Genomic DNA, 26,864 nt, shown 5'->3' with positions numbered 1-26,864 from the left:
AGTGTGATGAAGGGGCATTTTTTGTCTTTTCTATGCTTCTCAAATTATAGTGCTAAAAAATGTACACTTTTATTGCAAAGAATATATTCTTCATTTAAATTAATAAATGTTCACTGTTTAATGTACTTTTATTATTCTTTATGATAGTTTATAATATGGTTTGTATTAAAAGAAAAGCATTATCGAATGAAAAATTTTTATGAAAGAGGGCTCAGTTATTTTTTGCAGGGGGCGCCAGACATGCTAGCACTGGCCCTGATGCTATGCAAACTGGAGCAAGGTTATATCAACAGGCTCAGTAGATCTATTTTCACACATGTGCTTATTACAGGGACATGGTAGAATCTTTATTATAGATAGCACTGTTCCACCGTCGGGAGAAAAGCTTAAGCTTCCTATAAATAGACCAGCATACTAACCTTGAGCTTTATTCTAGTAATTGCATCTTTTCTATAGCTTAGTGCTTAATAAAAATCTTCCAAAATAGTAATTAATGAAAAATGCTTTTATTGTTCAATTACATTTAGTTTATTGAAACTATTCCCCAGTAAAGTATCACTGAAATATTAATCTTCAGCAACATTAACTGGTAATGACCCCTTGACATGAAAGAACTTGTCAGACCAGAAATCCACTATGATACATCTTTGGCCAGTTCGGTATGGGATAATGTCCACCTCCGTCACAAATTTCTCATCCTTCTTAAGTAAAGGCACACTGTAAATAAAAAAATATAAGTGATTTTTGAGTACACATAGTCAACCAGTTCAAGAATGCACTATACAAACATATGGCTTTGTAAAATCAACGCCATAAAACACATGCAGGAAAGAGCAGACTAGGAAGAGTGGTTCAACAGAAACATTGCATTTGACAACAGAAAAGAATCCACAGATCTCAGCATTGCTTTAGCAGCTTGTACTGTAACTGCCCATAACTTTATTGTACTCAACGACCAGTGACAGGAGGAAACGTAATTGATGCACTCTGATAACATAGTGCCAAACCTCTCTTCTACAAGTGATGGATCGCCAGGAAAATGGTCCCAGAAATTATACTCTTGTTCCATGGTAAACTTTGTTTGATTATGCTCTGGGTTATAATGCTATATTTTAAAACAAATTCAGGTGTGTAGTATATAGATGTTACCCATTTGGTTTCACTGCCCATACATGCAAATATTTAGGCCACATTAGTTTCGAATAACCATGTATAGGCTCCAATAGTTCAGCAAGCTGAAGTAGTTGTCCTGGCAGAAAATCCCAGTGGCTGAATGTTACTGGGTCCCATGTGATCGGGTCACTTGCCCACATGTATGGCCAAATTACAGATTCCGGATGTGTGACTCAATGTGAATATAGAATGATTTAATGATAGAGGGTAAATATTATACAAAAGACAATGAGTAGATTTATCTAACCTTTTAAAAAGAGTGGAGGTGTTGCCCATTGCAATTAGATTCTAGCGATCATCTAGCACATTCTAGGAAGTGATAGCTAGACTGGTTGCTATAGGCAGTACCTCAACTTTCTTTTTAGAATGTTTGATAGATCTACTCCAATGACCTGTTTTACTGTAGTCATGAACTAGGAGTTTTGGTCAAAACTTGCAATGTTCATATCCCATGCAACACATTTGGTGCATCAATTTTAGACCTGAATCTTAATCCAATCTGTGTTTTTCCTGCATCAATAATAGCTCATACAAATGACATGGGGTCCCTGCAACATACATAAATCCAAAATGTTACCCTCCATCTGGCTGCATTTTGTTAGACAATTAAGCAGCTAATAAAGATCAAAATTAATGCATTTGAACATGGCTGGTGATGGGACCTTCTGTGTCCCCTCCCCCTCAGCACGTACACTGTAAAGCCTCCGATTGAAGAGGCTGCACTGCGCATGCATTGCTCCCCCATATCCCATGCTCATTCCAATACCTGCTCTGTTATCTTCAGAGCGAGGACTCCGAACTTGAGGCCCGTCGCCAAGGCCTTTAAATATTTCTTCAGCTCAGGTAGACTGGATGGGACTGTTCCTCTGGCCTTGCATATAATGTTTAGGTGCCTGTTAGTTTAGGACAGGCTTGGCTAACCTGTGGCACTCCAGGTGTTGTGAAACTACAAGTCCCAGCATACCATTCCAGCAATAAGCTGTTATATATTGGCAATGGTATGCTGGGACTTGTAGTTTCACAACACCTGGAGTGCCACAGGTTAGCCAAGCCTGGTTTAAGACATAAGTATAGGAACTCAAATAGTGTTGGGTGCATGTACATTTTTAATGCCAACCCTTATGTTGGAAGAGTTGGAATGGGGTGCTCAGCAACCTGGAGATGCAACCTAATGAGTACCGGACACATCCCCAGATTCCCTTTTGTTGGTACTGCAGTCTGGTGTCATTAAATAATCTTACCCCAACCTATACATCAGCTGCACTATCTAGTGGCTCCTAATTGGCTGCTTATGTATTGACCATTCTAGTGGATAACATGTAAATTAGCATTGTAGCATTACATCAAATAATGGCATTCTATTAAGACTACAATGGGAATCTTCTTTCCTGCAGCAGTTTAAATGAATGACAAATTATTAATTTTTAACTGGTAAATGACAGATTTGGAGACTTACTTATGGAAAATGTAACTTGTGCATTACTACCACTGTCTTTTGTATATGAAAATTCATTACAATAATTTGTGTATGAATAGGGTTTGCTCTTACTAATCTCAGTACTGTCAAGCTGCATCTCTACACTTGTCCCTGCTTTGTCTTATGCTGAATTGTGTTTGTATGCCTTGTGATTTATTCTTTTAATTACATTCATGCATTTATTATTCTGCATTGTTTTTATCTGTATGTACATATGTAATTTTGCTGTGTGTTCCAACCCCCTACGGTGCAGCAGGAAGCCTTGGGTCAATTTACAAGATTATTAATAAGCCATAATGGAACACAAGCATATGCATTTGTACTCCATGTACGTCTGGTGCAGAAATACTCCTGTGTTTGAGTTGCATATTTCCAGAGCTCAAAATAATCTGATTAATGAGCTCCTTAGTGTGCAATGAGTTGTAATTTTCAGGATCTAGAGGTCTCAGTTGTGGCTTTAGCAATGAGTCTGCAAGTAAGGGGGGATTCCCCTTAAGACATCTGAGGCCTAGTCACATGTAGTTACACTACTGGAATAAGCAACCACTAGTGTCTCACAATAACTCTGGATTTGTTACCCTTTTGACCCCATTAAAATGCAACTCTAGTTGGAGTAGAAGTCCAAGCTCCATGTAGCACAGCACCTGTGAAATCCAGGTTCTGAATCAGTCAGTACTACTTACTCAATCTTAATCTGCTCCTTTACCAGCCCACTGCCATCTACTGTCATAACACTGTTCTCAACATCCTCCGCAATGGGATTGGTAAATTCAATCTCTAGATGAAGAGGTTTATTTATAAATGCTTGTTCTGTAACCTGGAAAAGGAAAAATAAAGGAGATATATACGTATACACACGATTTTGAACTTACAGTACTTTAGGAATCCAAGAATGATCCAGCATATGTATAGATTACTCTACCCATTCTATGTGGGTTTTTTGTACAAAACAGAGGTTTGGGGGGCTCCAATCCAGCAATCCAGTATCTTGCCTGGGGCCCCACAGGGTCTTAATCACTTCCTGCAAATATATATTGACAGTGGTGGAGACATGGGGTAAATATACCCCAAGAATAGTGCTTGGTGGCGGTTTTATACTGCCACAAAATGCCGGATGTTTATGCACCAAACCAACACTTTTACTATAAGGGGCATTTCCTCTAACTTATGGGGGCAACATTTTTCATTATATTAAGGGGGGGCACAATTTTTGGATTATATTATGGGGCAACCTAATGCCACATTGTTAATGGGGATATAACTTTATGCACGTTCAAATAGTATTGCTGAGTTATATATTCACATTCCCCCCCCCCCCATAAATACTAAATTAGTGTTCCCTTAATATAATGAATAAAATTTGCACCATAATTAGAAATTCGTTTTCACCTTAGATGACTGCCCGAATAATTTATATGTGAACAATGCCTCCTCCAACTGTGGAGTCACTCACCCTTTAAAACAGGCAGCTTTACTAAAGGCCAAACTGACACTTAAACCCATCTGAAAAGCGGCAGTTTCATCAAACTACCATTTAGTAAATCTAACCCATGGAATAAGGAATTTGTGGGAGAAATGGCTTTAGAATGTGCATTACATTCTTTTTAAACTTGCATGACAAATATTTACAAGTGCAGTTTATTTTTATGGTGCCTTTGTTTTTTTTTTATTGTCATACCTTGATCACAATGGGTGGGTTCTTCAGTGCAATGACTGTTTCCACTAGTAGGTTACCTCCATTTTCATCCACACACATAGCTACAACTTTGATCATATGGCTTGGAGTTATGGCATTTCCATATTGATCGTATGCTATGGTAAGTGGTAGGTTTTGCTCTGAAAGAAAGTCAAAGTTAGCAGATATTGAAAGGTTTGGTGTTTTCGGCCACAAATGTGGACTTTGACAAATCATTTGGTCACTTCATCAGTGTAAGAATGTTTTGTGTCCTCTAGTGAATGTTATGGTTTTAGAACTTGGAAATGTGAACAGATTAGCGAGCTAAAGGTAGTCTGCTCTGCAATGGGTTTTCTGGAGGCCTGCTCTGCATCAGAGTTCACCTAATAAAATTTGGCCTCTACAGAGAAACTCAGGATCCACAACTACCATTTAAGCCATTTTTTAAAAAAAATGGCTTCAGCCTTGAAGGGGTAGATTTATCAAAAGTTCTAAAAAGGAAGAGTGGAGGTGTTGCACATAGCAATCATTCTAGCCATCATTTACCTAGCACAGTGATGGGCATCCTCATGTTCTTTGAGGGCTGCATGGGCAGAACTTCACAGGCCACAGAGGGAGAGCACTCTGGGCTTCTCCTGCATTATGCAGAATGACCTCCTCGCATTGCGCAAAAAAGAGGATATTTGCAGCGGTAGTCAGCTGAGCGTGAGATAGGGAACCAGAAGTGCCCACCACTGCTCTAGTGCATACTAAAAAGTTACAGCTAAAATCTGATTTGTTACTATGGGCAACACCTCTAATTTTCTTTTTAGAAGGTTTGATAAGTCTACCCCCAAGTAATCGCAGAGATGGTCATTTTTAGGTGTGTCATTGCAGGGAGACAATCTAACTCCATTCAGTCTTTAAAGATCTTAGCTGTCAGGCACTTTAGTGTGTGTCGTTTGTTAACCACAATATAATCAGTAAGCATTTCATGAATCAAAACACATCTAAATATAAATTTTGGAATTCATCTTTTGGGTTCACAATTCTATATTTGAGATGCATCTCTCCAATTTGCCTTACTCCACATATTTAAGACTGCATGTATAATTGGTTATATTATGAAATGGGTATTCTTGGTAATAAGAGTTAGTGAGTGACTGATCTCACACCAATAGTCAAAGAAATAAATATTCAGCCAACGCAAATCTTATATCCATATGGCTGTGGCCACTTTTGGATATGTTTTTGGATTCTAAAAATGGGACTCAATTTGTCATAAAGATTTGGAAATCTTCTGTAACTGGCAGGTGTAGGGTTTCCACAGAAGTTTGGTCCAATTGCAAAATACATATTTTAGAATATCATGTTCTTTCCACAATTGAATGTGGTGGCGCACCAAACCCTGACTTGTTGGGTTCAACTTGAAGTTATAGCCCATCTATTCTATGGTGGGCTCCCTATTACAGTTGTGTGAAACATTTAGAAGTCAGCCATTATTACTGCCTAGTGAATACTGGGCATGCCACAGTGTTTCCTAAAGATACTAGTCACAAGGCCTTTAAGATATCCAGACATTTGTTTAGGCCAATTAACTTCATGAAGCAGCCACAAATTTAATGGTGGTGTTTGGAACCTAAATCTTCAAAGTTCTTCTTGGAAACTGCCATGGCACAGTTAATGCTGCGACAGTTATGATATGGCAATGTTCTACATGTGAAGTGTAATTAAGCTTCTGGGTCTTTAAATTATAGAGTATAGCGTTCCACAAGGCCTGGACCAAATATTTGTAAAGACATCAATTATGGATCCTACATAAAGTTTAAGGACCTTTCATATTTGGATGCAAGTCTGTTTGCAAGAATTCGCTCTGCTCATTCTTTGAAACAGAACTTCTACCATTGAACCCAATTGCATGTAAAATCATGTTTGCATATAGGGGACACGGACAACTTTCTGCGAGTTAAGGGCAGGAAGGGGCTGACTAACATAGCCCAGGTACAGTAGGGGACATTTGGACAAAGGTGCCCAATTCAAATCCTGGCTTATGCACAAGTACGCCTCTTTTCAGATGTATTGCTTGTTTTTTTAAGCTCCTGTCTGGGAGATCATTGAGAGGGAAGTCATGTCAAGAGGGCCAGTTTTGTCACTGCTCGAAGATTGCAAGAATTTTCCACCAGGGGCATGGTCAAAGTGAAGAGATTTGCTTCATTGAGTCCAGCACTTGTGGGTAGGAACCAGGAGAAAGACCTGCTCTCCCATGGGTCCAGGAGCACTAGCAAAAGTTTGAGAGTCTGGCAGTCTGGGAGGACAAGTATGAACCAGAGCAGACATTCAAAGATAGATAAAACTGTACCATGAACCCTCCTCTGCAACATATAAAAGTCAGTTTTGTTCCAATAAAACATATGTAATTGAAAGAAACATACCTTCATTTGGCCCTAGGGCAACAGAAAGGTCTTGGGTTAGGATTTCATTAACTGAGGCATTGGTGTATACAATGGCAGTGGCAATCATTTTGACCCGTAGGGACATGTTATTGGCACTTGTATTTTTCACGGTCAGAGTTAGTGTGACATCTTGGCCGACCAGGGTATCACTGCTTTGTTTGAAAGTGGCGTAGAAGTCAGGTTTTGGTGCTGGTTCTGCATCAGCGGCTGCCAAGGAAACAGTGTCTCTTGCAGCTGTCCACGTGGAAGACTCTTGCAGTTTCTTCTGAGCCTTCATAAATATTTCCCTTTCTTTGGGAGTGCCTGAAAATAGAACAAGGAAAATACTTGCTGTTGAAGGATAAACAGCTAATTGTCCATACAAAAGAGTAACGCTATTCAATATATAAAAATGCTGTTTGGCTTCAGTTTGGTTCTAAAATGTTAATTATCAGATTTAGCAAAATAAAAAAAATAATAAAATTATATATATATATATATATATATATATATATATATATATATATATATATATATATATTATTTTTTTCTTTTAAAGCAGCTAGTTGATGCATAAACCATCAGGTGGATGTAATTTGCTGCTGTACACATTTCCCTGACCATCCCAGCACTGTCCCTGTCTAGGATATTGACCCAGAGTGGTAGGAGATAGCTGTAGAGACTGTCTGGGGAAGTGATAAGTTGTGCACATGCCTTGACTGGATTGTCATTTCATGTTTGCACATTTTAATATTTAAATTACACTTTAAATATGGAAGCATACTTTTAGGCACATGAGTAGCAAGTAGTAAGTAGTAATGCCAGCTCCCAGTTACCTCGACCTTCCATAGTGGAACAGTCCTTACAGTATTCTTTACCAATGACATTGCCACTAGAGATGTTCACCAACCCCCGTGTTTTGGTTTTGGATCTGCATTAATGTTGTGTTTTGGAAACAATATCTCTGAGGAAGTTGCTTGTTGCAATGAAACGCGTAAGTTAGGTTGCCATTTCGTCTTATGCGCTACTACAGACTCCGACCAATTCAATTACGAGCAGACCAGTCCAGTTTTCACTATTTGTTCCGGTGACCGCAACGAAGAAGTGTTATTAATACGATCGCTGTAGGAGGTCCTGCATATCTTGTGAAGCTCTCCTTTTTGACTGCAAGTAACACTGAGTAACTTACATTGGAACCAATCTATTGGCTATTTAGTTGTGGAGGAAGCTTTTCGTCCCAGCACTATTCACCCAGGTGCACAGGGAGAAGCATCATTTACATTGGGTGACCGAGTGCGTATGGAGACGCATTGAATGTTTACCGGGTGACTGATTACCTATTCCAGCGATCTGGTAAGGAAACAATTCATTTGTTCCAACTACCCGAGGATTATCTATATTTCTTTACCATTGCCTATATTAGGAGTGACATTGAGGCACATTTATCATTAATCGGCAAAAGTGAGAAATAGTTATCAATCCTGATCGCAAGGATAAGGATTGAACTATTTCTCAAATTTATTAAAAAGGGAACACAGAAACGGCAGTTCCGAAAAACTGCTGTTTCTGTGATAGAAAAAAAAACCAACCACACTTACCCCCCTCTTCGGATGCGCTGTCTCGGGATCTCTTCTTCCTTCAATTGCGCATGTGCAGTGCACATGCGCACAAAGTCCCCACTCTGCAACGATAGTTGGAGACAGAGAGAGCGCGCTGAGTGACAGGGAGGGATCATGTGATCCCTCCACACATGCGCTGTCCAGCTCTGCTCTTCGGAGCAGAGCTGACAGCAGTGGATTTCTTCAATTCTGATAATGTACGCCAGCCAGCTTCAGCTGGCGTACATCATCAAGACAAGTTCCCGAAAAAAAAATAATCTCGGGACTTGTTAGATTGCAGCCAGAGCAGTCACCATTCTGTTGAATGGTGACTGCTCGCAAAAACGATCAGGAGTGCAAAGCAGCAGATATCCATGATATCTTCTGCGATGCACCTTTAATAAATTTGCGGAGGGCACATCGGGACTTTAATTCCACGGTAAGTGCACAATAGTGCACTACCGTGATTTGTTAAATATGCCCCATTGAAACTACAATTCTAGCGGTCTTATCTATTAACACTGGACAACGATACCATCTATCCTAGGTGACTGGGAGCATTAATGACTGTTACATTAATACCTTTTTTTCCAAGCAAATACCGGACGAGATACTATCCGGTCCAGGTGTTTGTGAATATAAGTGGTTTCTCTACATGTTTATTATATTGAATTTTAATCAAAGGACATTATGGTCTTTCTAGAGCTGCAATTTTCTTCTATCTGGCTAAGGAAAGTTTATGAGTCCGATTGAGCCTGCACCATCGTGACATTTGTTTTAGGATCCAAGTTAATGATAATATACTATAGGGGCACCTATATGATTGTGATTCCTCTTCATTAGATGGCAATAACGCATATAAAAAAAAACACAATATGTATCTGTTTTAATAAATCATTTTTTATATCCACATTACAGCATCAGTTTGGATGATTTGAGGATTTATTGCAATTTGTTGGTTGTGTTTTGGAAACCCCTCACATGTTTTGGATCCCTAGTTTTTGCTAGGGTCACATAATTTGGCTTTTTTGTTCCTAAATTATTAACCTCAACATGAATTTCCAGTCAATTTTTGTCAAGTGACAAGAACACCGCTACCCCTGTGAGTGAGCAATGGTGCTGGGTCTCCTGGGGAGGGAGGTACTTATGGAATCCAAATCCCGTGAGATCCAACAATGACGTTTTGCCTTGATTCAGATTGGAGGCGGCCTACTCGGATCCAAGTCCGGGAGGGTTCGGTTTTCAGAAAACGAACATTTCTTGTTGCCACATTTGGTTATGAGACATTTTTTTCTAGATGCGGAAATCATTTCAATGGCCAGATTAGTCACCATATTGCACTGTTTCTATATAGGCCCATCAGATGGGAAATAAGACAGAATTGTTAACTAGTGTAATGATCACCCAGCCTACAACTAGCTCTGCCTCACACACAGAGATAATGTGAGGGGACAATATTTAGGCTGATTCAGTTAAAACTTCCCTATAGTTTGCCATTTGAAATGCTTAAAGCCTTTACAAATATGTAAAGCTATTTAAGCTTTAATGGTCATTTAATGTAATTGCTTAATATATATATATATATATATATGAAGAGTAATTTGAAATGGTCTTTACCTTCAGCATATTTATAATTGTTTGTTACATCTGCTCGAGCACGAGAACCAACTGCTTTGGTGCTGGTTAATTTTCCCACAGAATGAGTGTTTGAGTGGATCTTTACTTTTGAGCCATCAGGATAGACCAACCAGTCCACTGTGTCAGCATTCAGTTCAGCAAATACAAAAGGGACATCATACTGTAGGTCCACATCTCCCTCTTTAACAGCCTTCACAGAACACGGTCCAAGACGGTATAAACCTAATACAAACAAGTCAGGTAATCTAAATATCGTTTGCTGAAGAGAGAAATTGCATACCCTGAACCTGCCCCAATACGCTATGGATTAAAAACACAATTGCAGATATAAAAATTGTTCAAGTAACTGGTTGCAATGAGTTACAGCCCCCTCCCCCCACCCCCCTCCAACCAGAATTCTTCAAAACTGTGCAAGAAAACACAACCATCTGTACACCATTACTTTTTGATGTCTATATATGGCTATTTTGCCTGGTTTTTAAGTTGCACTTATGAGTCTTAAGACATATTGAATGCATGCCTACACATGGCTATGTATTTTCTTGCCATTTAATGTGGAATATACTCAACCCAAGAAGGGTTACAGAAAATATTTACATATAACATTTTGTACCTTTACTTTTTTCCTGAGGGGTTGCATCCAAAACCTGCCACCCATCACGAGTGGATCCAAGGTCCTTTCTGGCAAACCAACCTTCAACCCAAGCATGGAAATTCCTGTTAGGACAAAGTTTTGAGTCACAGTATGCATGGATTTCAACTGTAATACAAACTGAAGGATAGGAGATTCCTGCCTGAAAAGTGTTCAGTCGGGGTTATAAAAGTAGCCAATTTAATTTAAAGTCGAACATAAGGTTAGCTTTCATTTTTTTTAAAAAATGTATTCTGTATAGTCATAAGGCTTTGGGTTCATAGCAAAATGTGAGCTGGCCATCCATGACGTGATATTTAAAGTGGATTAGCACATTTGGAGAGAAGGTTACACAACACTGCGTTCCCCAGATTAGTACACAATGGGCAGCCTATCCTAAATCCAAACACATTTTCTTTGCACTTTGGTTACTGTTGGAGATTTGCATGAGAACTTTTTGAAAACCCCAGGATCCAGTGTGGTGACAAAATTTGACAGATCTTCTGGCTAGATGCTCTATTCTGGGGCATAGTTCTTCTAGTGTATTTGACTTCATGGTGTAAAGAAAGCTCTGTTACAGTGGTACTGGTGAAGATTCCAGAGGAGACATCCCCAATTATCTAACATGCTGTGAGGAATTTCAAAGTTGTGTAAACTAAAGAAAAGATTTGAGGCACCAATACTCTTATACCAAGCCTAAAATAATCAAAACAATTATGAAAGTGGCAGCTTCCTCCTGTGTAAACTACCCTCAACTCTATTGCCCAAAAATATTGCAGAGCCCCTTGAAGTAGTTTGTAATAGAAATTCTTATGTTTTTGCAAAATTTTGTACTACAACATTGTCATGGTATATTCACAAAATCCTAAAGAGCCCAAGCTGTTTTAGGAATTCTTATGACTGCCATCTTCCAGGTGCCTACTCCATATATTCAATAACTAGCCCAATTATCTCATAACTTACCACACACTGTCAGCTGTCTTTGTATTTTCTGTGCCATCCTCATTATAATATCGGTCAATATTGAGATTTCTATCTGTATCATGAGCCGAATTAAAATTGGTGATCACACGTGCAGGTATCCCCAGGCTTCTAAGCACTAAATACAGACACATACAGAACAGGTTACATCTTTTTACCTTTATAATAATGTATTCACTAAGCTAATCAGATGGTGGCTTCACTGTAAGCATGGGTGTGATGAAACAAGTTTGATAACACTAACCATCTTGCTCCTCATTTCTCACATAATGTGGATTACAGCAAGTACATTATAGCCCTTGCTTTTGTTCCTCAGCTCAGAGTACAACTACAGTGTCTAATTACATTTGGATAAGGGAACATTGTAGATCATTGTAAATAGGTTTATTGAATATTGGTGATGTGGCAGTGAGGTTGTTATTTATTGTCCTTAAAGTGAAGCCAGGGGGTTATGGGTAGGGATCAGGTTGCAAGATACTGGAGGGGGAAAACTAATTAGTGTCCATTGTTCTCACAAGACTAGTCCAGACATGCCAGATAGAAGGGGAGGTTCTGTGAAAGAGCAGTTCATCTTCACTCCTTTCCCAACCCCCTTAGTCCAGCATTGACCAATGTTGGACAAGGAGAGGCCCAGGGGTTTGTGAGAGAAGTAAAAGCTCTGTGGAATTTAGACTGTAGATATAAGGAGCCACTCTAGGGGATAATATTTTGGGACAGATAGCTGCACAGTGGCTGGTTTTTAGAGTTGCCGTTCTCTACCAGTGAAATACATTGGCAGATGAATGGGTCGTCAAGTCCGGATAGCCAGGTGATTAACTTCTAAGCTAGTGGGGTAAGGGACAGATTTGGTAAACCTGCCTGGCATTTATTTACTGTGTGGACATAATTTAGTGTACTATTGTACTTTTATAACTGCATTTGCATGCATGACAAATGCAACCTTAGAAGGTACTGGGTAGTCTTCCCTGTCTTAGGAAGGCACCTGTGGGTGGTCAGCCAGAGTGAAGTGGGTAGAGTTGGGCCAGAAAACCTGGTATATTCACAATGGGGAAACTGTTTCCCTATCAAGAAGCTCTGCACAGGGGAGGAGGAAATGCAAGTATTTTGGATGGGGTAGGGGGAAGTTTACTGTGTTTTCTTTAAAAAAAAAAAAAAAAGGCTTGCCATAAACAAGCTGCTGTCTAGAAGGGAGGCATTTGTGACATGTAAAACTATACACCAACACTTGGAGCTACTTAAAGACCACTAAAGTCTATAGCAGGATGACCCAATAATCTAAGCAGTAGGGGTGTGTGCGTGGGGGGGGGGGGGGTGGGTATATTTCTCACTTCTTGCAAACAGAAGAAAATAAAATTAAATTGATTACATGCAATCGTGTTTCTTTAGGAGTTAGCTAATCTGATATTAAACGGTATTTGTGGCAGTTATGTTTAGCTTTGTTATTTTTTTGTTTGTTATTCTGTTTACATTTACTGATTAGCTTTAATATGGTTTATTTTACAGACCTGTACAGAGAACACCCGCATAAACCCAACATTGTCCAAATCGGACAGGTCCACTTTCCTTCCATTGACGGAGGATGTGAACACTTCCATTCCACTTGGTAGGAATCTCTCCACCTGTGTAATCCCCACTCCAGTTTCCAACAACAACGCCATCATCATTATTGCTGTTAACCTAAAGAAAAAACAATGATTACTGTGGCAATAGGAATTACGTTTGTGACAAAATGCACTGACAACAACATATTGGTGTAGTAATTGCCACCAAGTTTAATGCAAAAATATTTTTTCAGGCACTCAATTCAAAATCTAAGGAACTCTTCACTTCTTTTGCAAAACTACTGTACAAGTAGGCAGTTCTGATCAGAATTGTAAGGCTATCCATTGCAAATAGTTTTAGTGATCAATTTTACACATGAATGACCAAAATGATAGAGCTTTCGGTCTACGTGTCCTTGACTAGATCATGAATAGTTTTCTTTTAGGCTTTTCAAGCCAATTTCAACATTAAAGGCAAAAAAAAAAGAAGTTTAATTTGGTAGATTAAAGTTCATATATTTGGCATTATAAAGGGAAAAATACAATTTTACAGAACTGTACAAACATTTACTTTCAAAGTTTAATCAGCTTCTTTTACCAACTATAGGGAGCTTTGAGTCTGCCAGTGGTAACCCTTTGTCTGATCTACTTTGTATTCAACTAGCTTTACATGGAGCAGAAAGCATCACAGATCTCTAGGGGAATTGTGAGAACCATTGACATACATTTGAGGTCTGTTGTAGACATAGGATTTAGGTTCCAAAGATTCTCTGTACAAGTGACAGGTATTTAAAACCAAACTTGAATGACAGGTCAAGAGAACCTGTCACTGGTCTCTTGTCAGCATATAGGCAGAACAACTTTATTTAAATCAATTAGATTTAGGTTTCACTGAATCTGCAGTATAAGTCCTGGAATGAGAAGGTGATGCTGTGTCCTAAGCATTTAGCAAACTGGCCCTCATTCAGACCAGATTCCAACATTTAAAAAAAAAAAAAAAAATCTACCCCTGGTAGAATCAGACCAACTCTCACTGTATTTTAAGTGAAAGATTGTTCCTGCACAGTTCTGCATATTAAACGGTTCCCCAGATACATTGACATACAGTACATTGCTGTCTACACTGCATAGAATTATGGTGCACAGAATTAGTTTTTATAGAATTTGTACCCTTATGGTATGCCTAAACTATATATGATAGTATTTTTTATGCACATATTTTCATAAATCCTGACGGATTTTTAGGTTTTAACACAACACATGTAAAACATGTAACTAACAAACTGATTAATGGCTATGAGCTGAGGGGTAATGAAAAGTTTCCTATCCCTACAATTAACAATTGCCCATAAGCTGGTCAAAGTTTTACAATATGACTGGCTGTAAAAAATATAAGCTTTCAGTATCTTAATTTCTGGTACTGTGTGTATTAACCTCTCAAGCAGGGTTCAGACAGGACAGTTTGTATGCATCAGATTGAAGGGTAGATTCAGTTACAGCCTTATGCAAGTAGTGTAATGTTTAGGTCTCTTTTCCAGCCAGCTTCTTGAGGTTCAGGAGATTGCTACTCAGTAGCAAGATAGAGGATGGAGCTCAATCCTTTGAGATTTACCAAGTATGTACAGATGTTCAAGAATATTTAGTGGTCTTTTTTGGTACAATATGTGGGTTTGAAAGAAATTAATTTGGAAATATTGAAGGTTGCTTGTGCAAGTCATCCTTCTGTAAGGGTGGGTGGAACAACTTTTTGTGAAATATGGAGGAAATGTAATAACCAATAACTAACCTGCCTTAACTAATTTTTTTAATACCATGGATTGTGTTTTCTGGAGAAAATGTCAGAATGGAATGAGGGGGGTGAAGGTTTTGTTGATAAGCATGCACATTAGTTGCAACCAAAATTGTTAGTATAGGGTTGATTGTTGGGATTCCATAAGTTCAGGTTGGCCCAAGTCCTTTTGAGAACCAAGGAAAGGAGGAGTCCAGATGATCCTCTCTCTTAGGAGGACTATACTAGAACTTGAATGTACCCAACTAGGTGGGCTATGTTGGGAGGTCTGATAATGTTTCTTCAACTTTGAGAAGATCAATCTATATATTCTGGGTTTTTAATCAGTGCAAAGAAAAAGAATAAAAAAAAAAAAAAAAATTACATTATTATTGTGTTTGAAGCGATTGGAAAGTATGTTTTGGAATAAATAAGGCAATGGTTTGGAAAAGGATGACCCCTCGGAAGTAGAAGGACATAAAATGTCAGAATCATGCAAGCCTGCCTTGGTGCATATGCATGCCCACTTTCTGGGCATTTGCAGATTGATATCATGCTGCACCAGCTCCATTATCCTTTTTAAACCAGAAAATTGCCAGACTTACAAGTGCCTATTTTTTTGTTTTTTATTTCAGTAAAAGCTATGTGTGGCTCTTAGAAAACTTTCTGGTAGGATAAGAACAATATTCTATCAGTTTAGAAAGTTAATACACATTACCTTTATAACACAAAAAGGTATTTCAGTTATGGTCACCAAGGTATACTAGAGTAAAAAATTAACTACAACTCTCTCAAGTGGAATCAATTTAGTCACTATGGAGCCCATTTCAATCTGGCAAAATAAGTGAAAATTTTGCTCATGTGAAAGTGCTCCTTTTTGTACCCAATGTTCAGGCGCTGGCTGACAAGCACAGGCGGCCGCATCACATGACACGGGATGCGGCCACGTCATTGACACGGCCGCATCGCGTGTCATATGATGCGGCCGCCTGTGCTGCCCGAACAGCGGTCACTCTGAGCGCCCCCCCTGCCCCCCCCGGGCCAGCCTGCCCCTCCTGCCCCCCCGGGCCAGCCCGCCCCCCCCTGCCAATGTTTTACTTATGCACCCCAACTAATCACCTAATGCAATAGAATTGCCCAATTACCAGACCTCATGAAAACTGAGGCATGGGGTCTGGGCCACTTTCAGGGGGAGTGCAGGTGGCATCACATCAAGGGTCCTGGACAAAACAGAGGGCCATCTAATGCTGACCCCGGCAGCAGCTAGCTACTCAGTCTTCTTTCTGACTGACCAGCCTGATGGTGGAAAGATGCTCTGCACAAGATGCTTGCCCTGCCCTCAACAGTCAAGTGATGATGCAACTTAGCATCTCACACACACACACACACACACCTTCCCACCGCATAATGAGTTGATGAAAGAGCACTCTGCAGTCATTCTGATGACGTCTGCATTTTCCATTGGATCTCACCAATGACTCAATGGGGAGGAGGAAGGGGGTATTCAGTTCCCCAGAGTATTGCTGCACTAAAACCATTATCGTTATTACAGTAAGCTTAACCCGGCTTTTTGCTGGCAGCTCAGGGAGCTGTGAGCAGAAAGCTGGTATTGAAACTACTATGGTATTTAAGCGCACTTTTACTGCAATCACTGTAATAGCGTGCAAGCAGTGTTACTTTTACATTAACGCAGCCAATTGAATTCCCCCAATGAGTCTCAGTTTAAAGGGATATGTTTAAATGAGCATGTGGAGTTTGAAGTGCTGGCGTGGGGAGGTCGGACATGTACAGGGCATTTGGGAAGCACTACTGGGCATTTAAAAGTCATATGGATAGATATGTGGGCATGTGGAAGTCAGTAGCTTGTGGGCAGGTCTGATGAACATGTAAAGGACATATGGGGAGGTATGAGGGGAATGCAGGGAAGTTGGAATACTTGAGCATGTCATTTATTTCCGGCTACTACAGTACCCAATCAGACTTTCTTGCTCACCTCTATGGGGTGCAAGGAAAAAAAAAATTATGTTTCATGGAGTGTCTGACAAGAAAAAAAAATAAATATCTGTGTCAAGAAAAAACCCCAAAGATTACAGAAGGTATAATCAGAGTGATTTTAATCAAGATAATACAGATTAACTGAACATGTAAACTGCAAAAGATGAAAAACAATGCTGGCAAAATCCTCTAGGGGGTATATTTACTAAACTGCAAGTTTGAAAAAGTAGAGATGTTGCCTATAGCAACCAGATTCTAGCCATTTATTTAAATACATTCTATAAAAATGACAGCTAGAATGTGATTAGTTGCTATAAGTCAACTCTATTGAACAGTTTGAGTGTTAAAATTTTGTTAGTCTCCTTGATGAAATAAAGGCCTTATCCAGGTTAGTAGGATTTATTTTAAGTGCACATTTTATTATTAGTTGTACAAAGCACTAAGACAAATTCATCCAGGCTTTCCTGTTTTGTCAGCAGTTGGATAATTAATAATGGGTGTAGAACTCACCATGTCAGTGCATGTTGCAGTTCTATCAATTGGAAAGTAGCTTGGCATTTATAAGCCATTTTTCAATGCAACTGTCCAATACCAAATTTATGAGCATGAAACATGGGACTCAAGCTTGCAAAATATGTATTCATTCCGTAATTGCCCAGGATACATGCTCAAGGTTTCTAAGATTAGTTTGGAAGCATATACCAGGCATTGTACAGAATGGTTTATTTTTGTCCTGGGCTCCAGGGCGGAACGCTACATTGCTGGGTTTCATAGCAAGGTTCGGAGGGGGCCCCAGGAGTGTCCATCATGCCACAGCCTCCACTCTTCTGATCATGTGCGCATATCAACAACTTAGTGACAAAGTATTTCCCAAGTGTCTAAATTAAAGACATCTGCATTCTTCTGTCGCACCAATCATTGGCTGAAATTTAGTCATTGCTATCATGTACCACACCCACAGGCAGGACTTTGTCCCAACCAAAGATGTAAAGTTATTAGACAAAGTGCTGTGTATAATAGAAGGTGTGAATTCTGTGATAGGCCATCCAGGGTCCAATTTGGTCTCATCACTTATATACACACACACACTATACAAGTCTCGTTTACATATACAGTTTATTATAAAGATCATTGCTACTCACCATGGCACTTAGTACTCTTCCCACATATATCGGGTCATTTCTTTGAACCAAGTCTTTTGCAGGATCCCTTCTGTGGTCTAAACTACTGTCCAGTAATTTTAAACTGGCCTCCAATATGTCTCTTTCAAACTGCAAAATCGGAAGAGAAGTTACATACAATAGATGAGCAGCGGAACACATTTGCACAAGGAAAAAGCATTAGGTAACACATGCGGTAACCAAGCAAGAAGCATTACTTAATAAATGTATTCTCCAGAGATCAGCAACTAGAGCCAAGAAATTTCTGCAACCCCTTAAGAAAAATCCAATCAAAATAGATCAGTGCTTGAAGCAGAATATTTACCATATGATAACTATACATGGATTTTAACTTGGGATTATCACTTAACGAGCTATGTATGGATAGTTGCATATATAAATTTATATGAATATAAAAGCATAAGTTTTATATCTGAGGTTTGTGCATTCCCATTTAACAGGATATATTTAATATCTGGGGTTAGCTGCTGATAGTTTTGGTTGCACATATAGTAACCCACAAAGAAACACATGTCACTCTTGACAAAGGAAAGGAAGGAAAATAAAATTGCATATTTCCCTAGTTTCTGAATACCTACTTCCTGCCAAGGGTTGTAGGAATAAAAAAAAAAAAAAAAAGTGTACTGTGCCTTCACCTTAGGCATGCCTCTGTTTTGCATATTCAACCAGTGTCAATTTCGTATACATTGAGATGCCATCTATCCTCCGACCTCTAAATCTGTAGAGAAAGAGGCTTAAGACTGGTCAAGTTTCTAGTAGTCTGAATTTGACCCCCTCTCTCTCTCATTTTTAAGAATGTTTTCCTCTCTATTACAGACAGAAGTGGGAAAAATGTCTACCTACTACTGTAAGGTCAGTATGAAGTACAACATGGGTCACATCATATACCCAAGCTAATTTATTTATGGGAGCAGGAGCTCAGTGCAGTGTACACGTTACACTCATCAGCACACCTGAGTTAGGGTACTGAAGCACTACCCTTACACTACCGGACTAGGGAAGATGGAGCATATCAAAAATTTATGGTTCACTAGCCACCAGCATAATATAGGTTCTGCATTGAATAATCGACAGCAGATTGTTGTCTGTATTGCATAGACACAACCAGAAATTGTATAATCTAGATGTCAGAGATGGAGTATGTATTGTATAAGAGCCAACAGAAAATGGAGGTCTCCTTGTCTAAAGCCAGCTCTGTGGCTTTGTAATGTGTTATAAAAAGCCTTTAATACAGTACATACAGTGGTGATCCTGTGCCACTATAGAATGCAAAACCCATTTGTGACTTCTGGTCAGCAATTGTCTCTGTACTCTATAGTGGGGATCAGAACAACTACCAGTTTTAAAAAAAAAACAAAAAACCCAGGTTTATGTATTTGAATAGGTCCTAAAACTTACCTGCCCAAAGTCCCACGGTCTACTTCTGGGACTCTCTGAGCTTCCTTGGAAGATTACCCCATTCTCATTAAGAACATATTCATTCTTCTCAGCAACACTTTCCATGTACACCACTTCCTCTGCGTGGAATGTAAAATACCACCATGTTATTGTCAAGCTATATTAATGTTGTTACAGTGTGAACTGGAAGGCTTCCAGAGAAAGGTTTGCAATGTGACACTGGCAGTCATGGTTTAGATCTGCAGAACAAGTACAGTAACTGTCTCCAGTCTGTAGACATGGTAGAGTCCTGCTTTATAGATATCAGTCTGACCTCAGATAACAAATAAACTGATAGGGGGAAGGAACACTACCCAAGATCACACAAGACAGGTTCACTTATGGATACAGAGGGCGAGTAAAAAACCCATATTGAAGCCACCTCAATCAATAAGAATTTGACTGTCTATACAAGTCTCATTTTGATTGCTTCCTTAAACTAGTGTCATCACTATCAGATGTGTTAACTAAATAGTGCCCTCTTCTCGCATTCCTTGGACGTAATGCCTTCAATCCTCTTTAAACCCAGTTACCCAATATGTGATAAGCATGTTCCCATACCACTTGTTATGAAACCTTCACCATCAACCCTTCATATTGACTTTTATTATAGCTATGCATGTTGGGTCACTTCTAGTGTTGCCAGTCAGTGTGATTTTGGTTGGTTAGTTTTCTAAAACCATTGTTCCATGGGTTCACATGAGATTCGGATACAGTATAAAGCCCATTCTATTGCATTCATATTTTTTTTTAGGCATGACAGAATAATCAGGTTAAATGACAACCACCATTGCTTTGTGTGAAGTCAAAGTTTGACCTAGACGTTTAGATAAAGCATCATAATTTGTTTTTGGGACAATGTCTGAACAAGTAGATCAGTGCACTTATGATGGTTTGGCAGTCATACCACCTTAAGGTATGTTGACCTTGAGAAAAGTAATTGAAGAGGGGTGAAATGCAGTCCTGTTTAATGGTTATTTTCAATAAGTATGGGTAGGACCAACTCATTAGAGGCACCTTGTGGCTGGCTTATGCATACATTGCATATGGACATTTGGTATATGCAGCCGCCAAATAAGCCAAAATGTACAATGGAGGACTATGATGTGACAGGTTCAGTAGCTGACAAAGATAATGTACTCTAAACCCATTTGCACTTAAATTCCCATATGCATCAAATACAAAAATAACCGTGGGATAACTTTCCTGATGGATTCGTTCACTAGATGTATTGGAATTTGAAGAAATTACCTGAAGCCCATGGGTTGAAAAGCACAATAAAGTCTCCCAGGAATTTTGTGGTGGTTCTCTCTTCACTGGAGAATTGCAGGCTTAAACGATAGCGTCCAATGATTGCATCAATTGCTGATTTGATGGTGACATTCAAGGAGTTCTTACTGATGGAACTACTGGTTGCAGTCCAGGATGTTCCACTGCTAGAGCTGGAAAGGGGCATTACCAGACTAGTATGTTTGGATCCTGATGGAGAATTGCCTAGAAAGAATAATTTCAGATCCAGAAAGTTTATGACATCTAGCCAATAAACTAGAAGTTCTCACATGTATTACCAATTGTACTTAACCTTTCAAGACCTTTATAGATAATGGTCATTTAGTCAAATCATGCACTAAAGCAGCTACTTTGATCATATAGTAGTTGCACATTTCATAAGATGTGATAATGACATTAAATTGACCATTATAATCATCAATTTTTATAACGCCACTAATTCCGCAGTGCTGTACAGAGAACTCACATCAGTCCCTGCCCCATAGGAGCTTACAGTCTAAGTTCCCTAACACACACACATTGGGTCAATTTGAGAGCAGCCAATTACCCTTCTAGTATGTTTTTTTAATTGTGGGAGGAAACCTGAGCACCCGGAGGAAACCCATGCAAATACAGGAGAACATACAAACTGCACACAGATAAGGCCACGGTTGAGAATCAAACTCATGACCTCAGTGCTGTGAGGCAGAAGTGCTAACCACTAAGCAACCATGAAAGCAAATCAGCATTCCTTCAATAAACATTACTTGTGTATTACTGTATTGTATATTACCTGTCTCAGCTTTTAGGGAGACATGGTCTATGGTCTCGACAGGTCTGTTGAGGTGAAGTTCAATAGTAAATGGCTGGCCTCTCCTCACAATGAGATCGTTGCTCATATAGTCATTGGTTCTGTGTGCTGATGCATTCTTGCTTTTATGAAGATCTGAAGATATCAGCTGTAGGGCTAAAAGGAAATTAAGTTTGTGATATTTGATAATGTAGGTGTATTAGCCGCATCAAGAACACAGGAATTATCCCTGTCTTCACCAGGCTAAAATTTTACATCCTTCAGTGCATCAATTGAAATGGGCAAAACCCTTGTATTTCTTAGACCAGGCAAGTACATTTTGGTAGCACATTAAATATATTTGTATTTTATGTACATTGTATAGAGAAACACTAGTTGAGTCTAATAAGCTTTTCCATTCTTCGACTAGTTTCCAGTCATCCTAAAACTACCAGATATTCACCCTAAAATATAAACTAGTTATTCAGAATATAGGGCGGGCCTGGCAAACCAACAGAATGTTGGGGGTCTTCATTCCACAATACCTGGAGAGCCACAGGTTGGTCAGACCTGATGTAGAGATACCAAAGAAGTGTATTTGATATAACATTTCATGCAGTGCTAGACCAGAGTTGCAAGGTGTATATTTTAGGTATACATTTTTTGCCTTTGTACGTTTGCATTTTGCACACTGCAATAGACTTTAGATACGGTGTGCTGATAACTGAAGGGGCAAGGACTATATTGTTCAGGTCCTGCCCCCTTGAGGCACTGGGTCTGGCGATAGGAGTGGCCAAAAGATGTTTGCAGACCGCCGCTATCTAAATTGAATTGTGTTATAGTTTGCCAGGAGCAGTTATCAATACAGTAGGCTGCTGACTCCTTCCTGACATGAAGTCTCTATGCCCATCCAGCACTCCTTTATATTCCATACATAAATGCTACAGACCATATTCAACCATGTGACCAGGGAGAAATCTACCCTTTACTCTTCTCATCGAGTTACTCATTGCAGCAACTTGCAATCCTAAAGTAAAGCTGCTTCAATTCTTAAGTGAATTGTGAGTTTGAAACAGACACAGGCGAGTTAGAAATGAATACAGAAACACAGATATGGTCGCTACCATTAACATCAATACAATGTTTGGTCTAGTGCAGTAATGTAATAATTTGTTTGTGGGAGGCATTCTGGAAACTCCATTACTGTCCAATCTATAAACAATTGTTTGTTGTGGTAGGAGATATCTAGCATGTCTATCTTTGTGGCTACCACTGCCTCAGAGACCCCAGAAGACACCCTGGGTGGACTACTGTGAAACTTAGCGGGAAGACTTCAAGAGACACACACAAACATATCAGCTATGACATTGCAAAACTCATATGCTGCTCTTGCAAGGCTGGAATGTGCAACCAACATAGGCAATACATTACATGGGGACTTCTAACTAGGAACAAGAGAATTAGATCTAAAAAAAACTAAAAACAAACTTCTATTGGGGAATTCTATTAGAGAAACATCTGGGAAAAGCTACTGAATTAGAGAAACAAGGTGCTTACCAGGATCTACAGCTACTAGGGATAAAGATTGTATGTTAATTATGAAAGCAGCAAGAGAAGATAGGAAGGTGGATGGTCAGTTAAGTTTCAAAGTATATTCATAAAAATTAGGTAGATACAAGTACATTTATAGAGGAGAATGTCAGAACACTCAACTGAAAATGGATAATCAATGGGGCCACATGTGAAACTTTAAAAGCTTTAAAGGATGCTGGTAACACCATTAACAATTATTCAACCAGTCACAGGAGTAATTCCAGAGGTCTGGAAAAGAGCAAGTGTAGTCCCACTGCACAAAAGCACAGACAAGAAAGATGCAAGTAACTACAGACCAGTGAGCCTTACATCAAGAGTAGGGAAAGTGATGGAAACTCCAGAGTTATAATATTTCAAATACAGCAACTTACAAGACACCAAACAAATTATATTGACTTGGTGACTAAAATAATAGGTCAACAGGGGGGGGGGGGGGGGCGCATAGATTTAGCTTATCTAGACTTTAGTAAGGCTTTGGACACTGTCCCACATCATAGACTGAAGTAAAATATTGAATGGAAAGTATGCCTTTTTGCAGATGATACAAAGGTATGCATCAAGGTAGTCACCAGGAGGGGTAAAACTAGTGATCTATGTAGAGTAGAGGAATGTTAAAGAGTGTGGCAACTACAGTTTAATGTAAAAACAGACTAGATATAGTATTAATGACAATATAAAACAGAAGCTACTGAGGACAGGGATCTAGGAGTCATCCTTTCAGGTAAATTTGAAGGCAGCTAAGCAATGAGAAAAGAAAGTATAATGCTATGTTGCATAGGAAGAGAAATCAGTAGCAGAAAGTAATAATGCCACTGTATAGGTCATTGGTACGGTCTTATCTAGAATATGGTGTTCAATTCTGGAGACAATATCTCCAGAAGGATATAAATACATTAGAGACTGTACAAGAAAGGCAACTACAATGGTGCATTGCCCACAGCACAAAACTTACTGGAAAGACTATGATTTTATTATGTATAGTTTGGAGCAGAGACAGGGGAGACATGATTAAATATATCAAGGGTTTAACAAGGTACAGTAGGGAAACATTCTTCAAAGGTAAATTAATGTTAGAGTATGAGGACATTCACTGAAACTGGAGGCTCAAAGGAGTTTTGAGGAAACTACTTCACAGAAGAGGTAGTGGATAAGTGGAATAGCCTCCCATCAGAGGTGGTAGAGGCTAATCCAGTAGAAAACATGCTTGGCTAGACATCAGGATCTCTTTACAAAGAAATAAGGATCAGATAGGGTTTAAAGTTACCATAGGAGAGAAATTTTTTATATATCAGTCTTATTTGCCTTTTCTTTAAGGCTTTGTTTGGTTTTACTTTTCAGTGATCTAAATATTCCAACCATCTGGTATTTTCCCTTTTCTTACACAAAGTAGGAGTACTACAATGACAGTGCACTTCTGGATAACCAGTCTCATAGCAATAGTCAATTATTTAAAGTCACTTAAAATCCAAATGATTTATTAAATACAAAAATCAAGTGATATTAAGTGAAAGCACATGCAAGAAAAAAAGTAAGCGATTTAAATCTCTCATCAGGTGTTATCTGTTAGTGATCAACCATTACTTTCTATAATGGAATAATTGTGCAAGTTTCCATTATGAAGATACTGTTACAACAGAACTGCAGGGAAGGAGATCTGCAATTAGTTTTATTATTCTCTTCCAATTCAGAACACTCCACAGCAGATCCCGCAAAGTAGAAATGCTCATATTTTTTTCCATTCACCTTTATTCCAGGTATCTCACTTATACCAATAACACTTTATATTTTGTTTCCCTTTCCATGCATAAGGGATCCATTTCTTGTATATTGCCCTGGTATTTAACTAGGAATATAATCAATTTCCTCTGAAGGAAAGTTTAGAAACCTCTATTATAAACACCAATATGAAAAGTAAAATAGAAGTATCTCTTAAAGATTCCCATAGACTGTACTTCCATTGCTTACAGCTCTGCCTGCTGTGGCAGACAGTAGATTTTCATCAAGATAACATTAGTAAGAAATATCTTGCAGTAATCCTCTGTTCATTAGACCAGCATCTACCCTCTATGTGTATAGTCATTGCCTTTTGTAGATCAATTACAACATTGTATATAGCAACATATCTATCTTGTGTTGGGAGCATATTAATACACTCTCCATGTACAAACTGGGGTGCATATAGGGGCTGCCTATCATTGTATAAACAAAAAACCTGGATACTCTGTACTCACCAAATACACAATTAATGCTGTTCAAACTACTTTTTTCTACTAAAAACAGGGAATGTTAGTACTACATATTGCAATATATGTAAAGCTGACAAACTCACGCAAACGTTTTCCTGTTCTGTCTGGTTCTGCCATGATCTAAGCTTTTTCTTTCACATGAGTTAAAGGATTACCTGCACACAGCTTTTAAAGGCAAGTCTTTCCCTAGCACTAGCTGCCATTGGACACCTGGGTCTCACCTGACACAAGTTGCAATTAATCAATGTAAAGAACTAAAACATGGGTTGCAAGTGAGTTGGGGTTTACATTGTATAAACAAAAAAGACATTGATCCTCTGCACTCTCCATGTACAAACTGTGGTGCAATAGGGGGCTGCCCAACTTTGTATAAACAAAAAGCATGGATTCTCTGCACTCACCAAATACACAATTAATGCTGTTCTAACTACTTTTCTATATTAAAATTAGGAAACGTTAGTTCCACATGTTGCAATATATATATAAAGAAGACCAACTCACACCAAAGTCTTCCCATTCTGGCTGGTCCTAACATGATCAGATTAGGACTGTCCAGAATACAATATAAGTCCCAACTACTTAAATTGTCGTTCATGGCAGCCTTGACTTGCTGGGACCTGTAGTCCATTTATGTAAAATAGTGTTTCATAATTTTTTTCTGTTTTTACCCCACACGCACCCCACACGCACCGCCCAGGGATGTGGCAAGATCCTTGGTGCTGTCAGCACAGGGCTGGGTACCCTGAGAGAAGGGGCCTACAATTTTTTTTTGCAGACCCCATCTCACTAGGGAATCCAGCCCTGTGCTGACCAGCCAAGCGCGTTGATTCCAAATGCTGTGTCCATGCAAACACAATGCAAAGAATGATAAAACAAAGTAAAATATGTTTAATGATTTGATTTTGCCAGCCAGTACTCCTTACAACTTATAATAGGAGGTCCTGCATGTGTTTATGATCTGGCCTGGATCAGAGGAAAGGCCACATCAGCCCTGGCCTAAGGTGACAATGATGCCTCGGCTTCTTTATGAGATAAAGTATTAATAGTAAGTATTAAACATATATAAAATTCTAGAACAGCATAAATTAAATACCACAGCAACACCATAGAAAATATATCCAATTTAGTAATTAATGTTTGTAATAAAAGATAGTTCATAATTACAGGTATGGAAATATAAAATATCAGCTGTCTTAATGAAATAGTAGTCTATACAATATGAATTAGTAGATTTGTTCTCTAACTTGTGAAACTTATCATTCACCATTTTGTTTGGATATTAGATCAGTAACCAGTCCCAGATTTATTGAAGGGCAACATAGGCCAATGCCTAGGGCAGAAGAGCTGCAGGTGAGGAAATTATCTCACTTTGCTCCATTGTTTTTATGCATAAATGTTGTATATTTATAATTTAATGTGATCTATTTATATATTATATTCACTGACTTTAATAGGTTGAA

The 26,864-nt window shown here is 38.9% G+C and overlaps 1 protein-coding gene across 1 annotated transcript; it reads right to left on the bottom strand.

Annotated features, from left to right (window-relative positions):
• Positions 1-490: 490 nt before the first annotated feature.
• Positions 491-25,549, bottom strand: LOC142094984 (protein-glutamine gamma-glutamyltransferase E-like). The gene is made up of 13 exons (XM_075177672.1): positions 25,488-25,549; positions 21,569-21,742; positions 20,758-21,000; positions 19,468-19,586; positions 18,031-18,159; positions 13,090-13,261; positions 11,567-11,702; positions 10,586-10,689; positions 9,952-10,194; positions 6,737-7,060; positions 4,329-4,486; positions 3,334-3,467; positions 491-717 (listed from the first exon to the last, which is right to left on the bottom strand). The coding sequence occupies exons 1-13, from the start codon at positions 25,519-25,521 to the stop codon at positions 567-569; spliced, it is 2,121 nt and encodes a 706-aa protein (XP_075033773.1). The 5' UTR covers positions 25,522-25,549; the 3' UTR covers positions 491-566.
• Positions 25,550-26,864: the final 1,315 nt, after the last annotated feature.

This window comes from Mixophyes fleayi, chromosome 6 (assembly GCF_038048845.1).
Source record: "Mixophyes fleayi isolate aMixFle1 chromosome 6, aMixFle1.hap1, whole genome shotgun sequence".
NCBI classification, from domain to species: domain Eukaryota; kingdom Metazoa; phylum Chordata; class Amphibia; order Anura; family Limnodynastidae; genus Mixophyes; species Mixophyes fleayi.
This window is presented reverse-complemented; position numbering and strand designations above follow the sequence as displayed.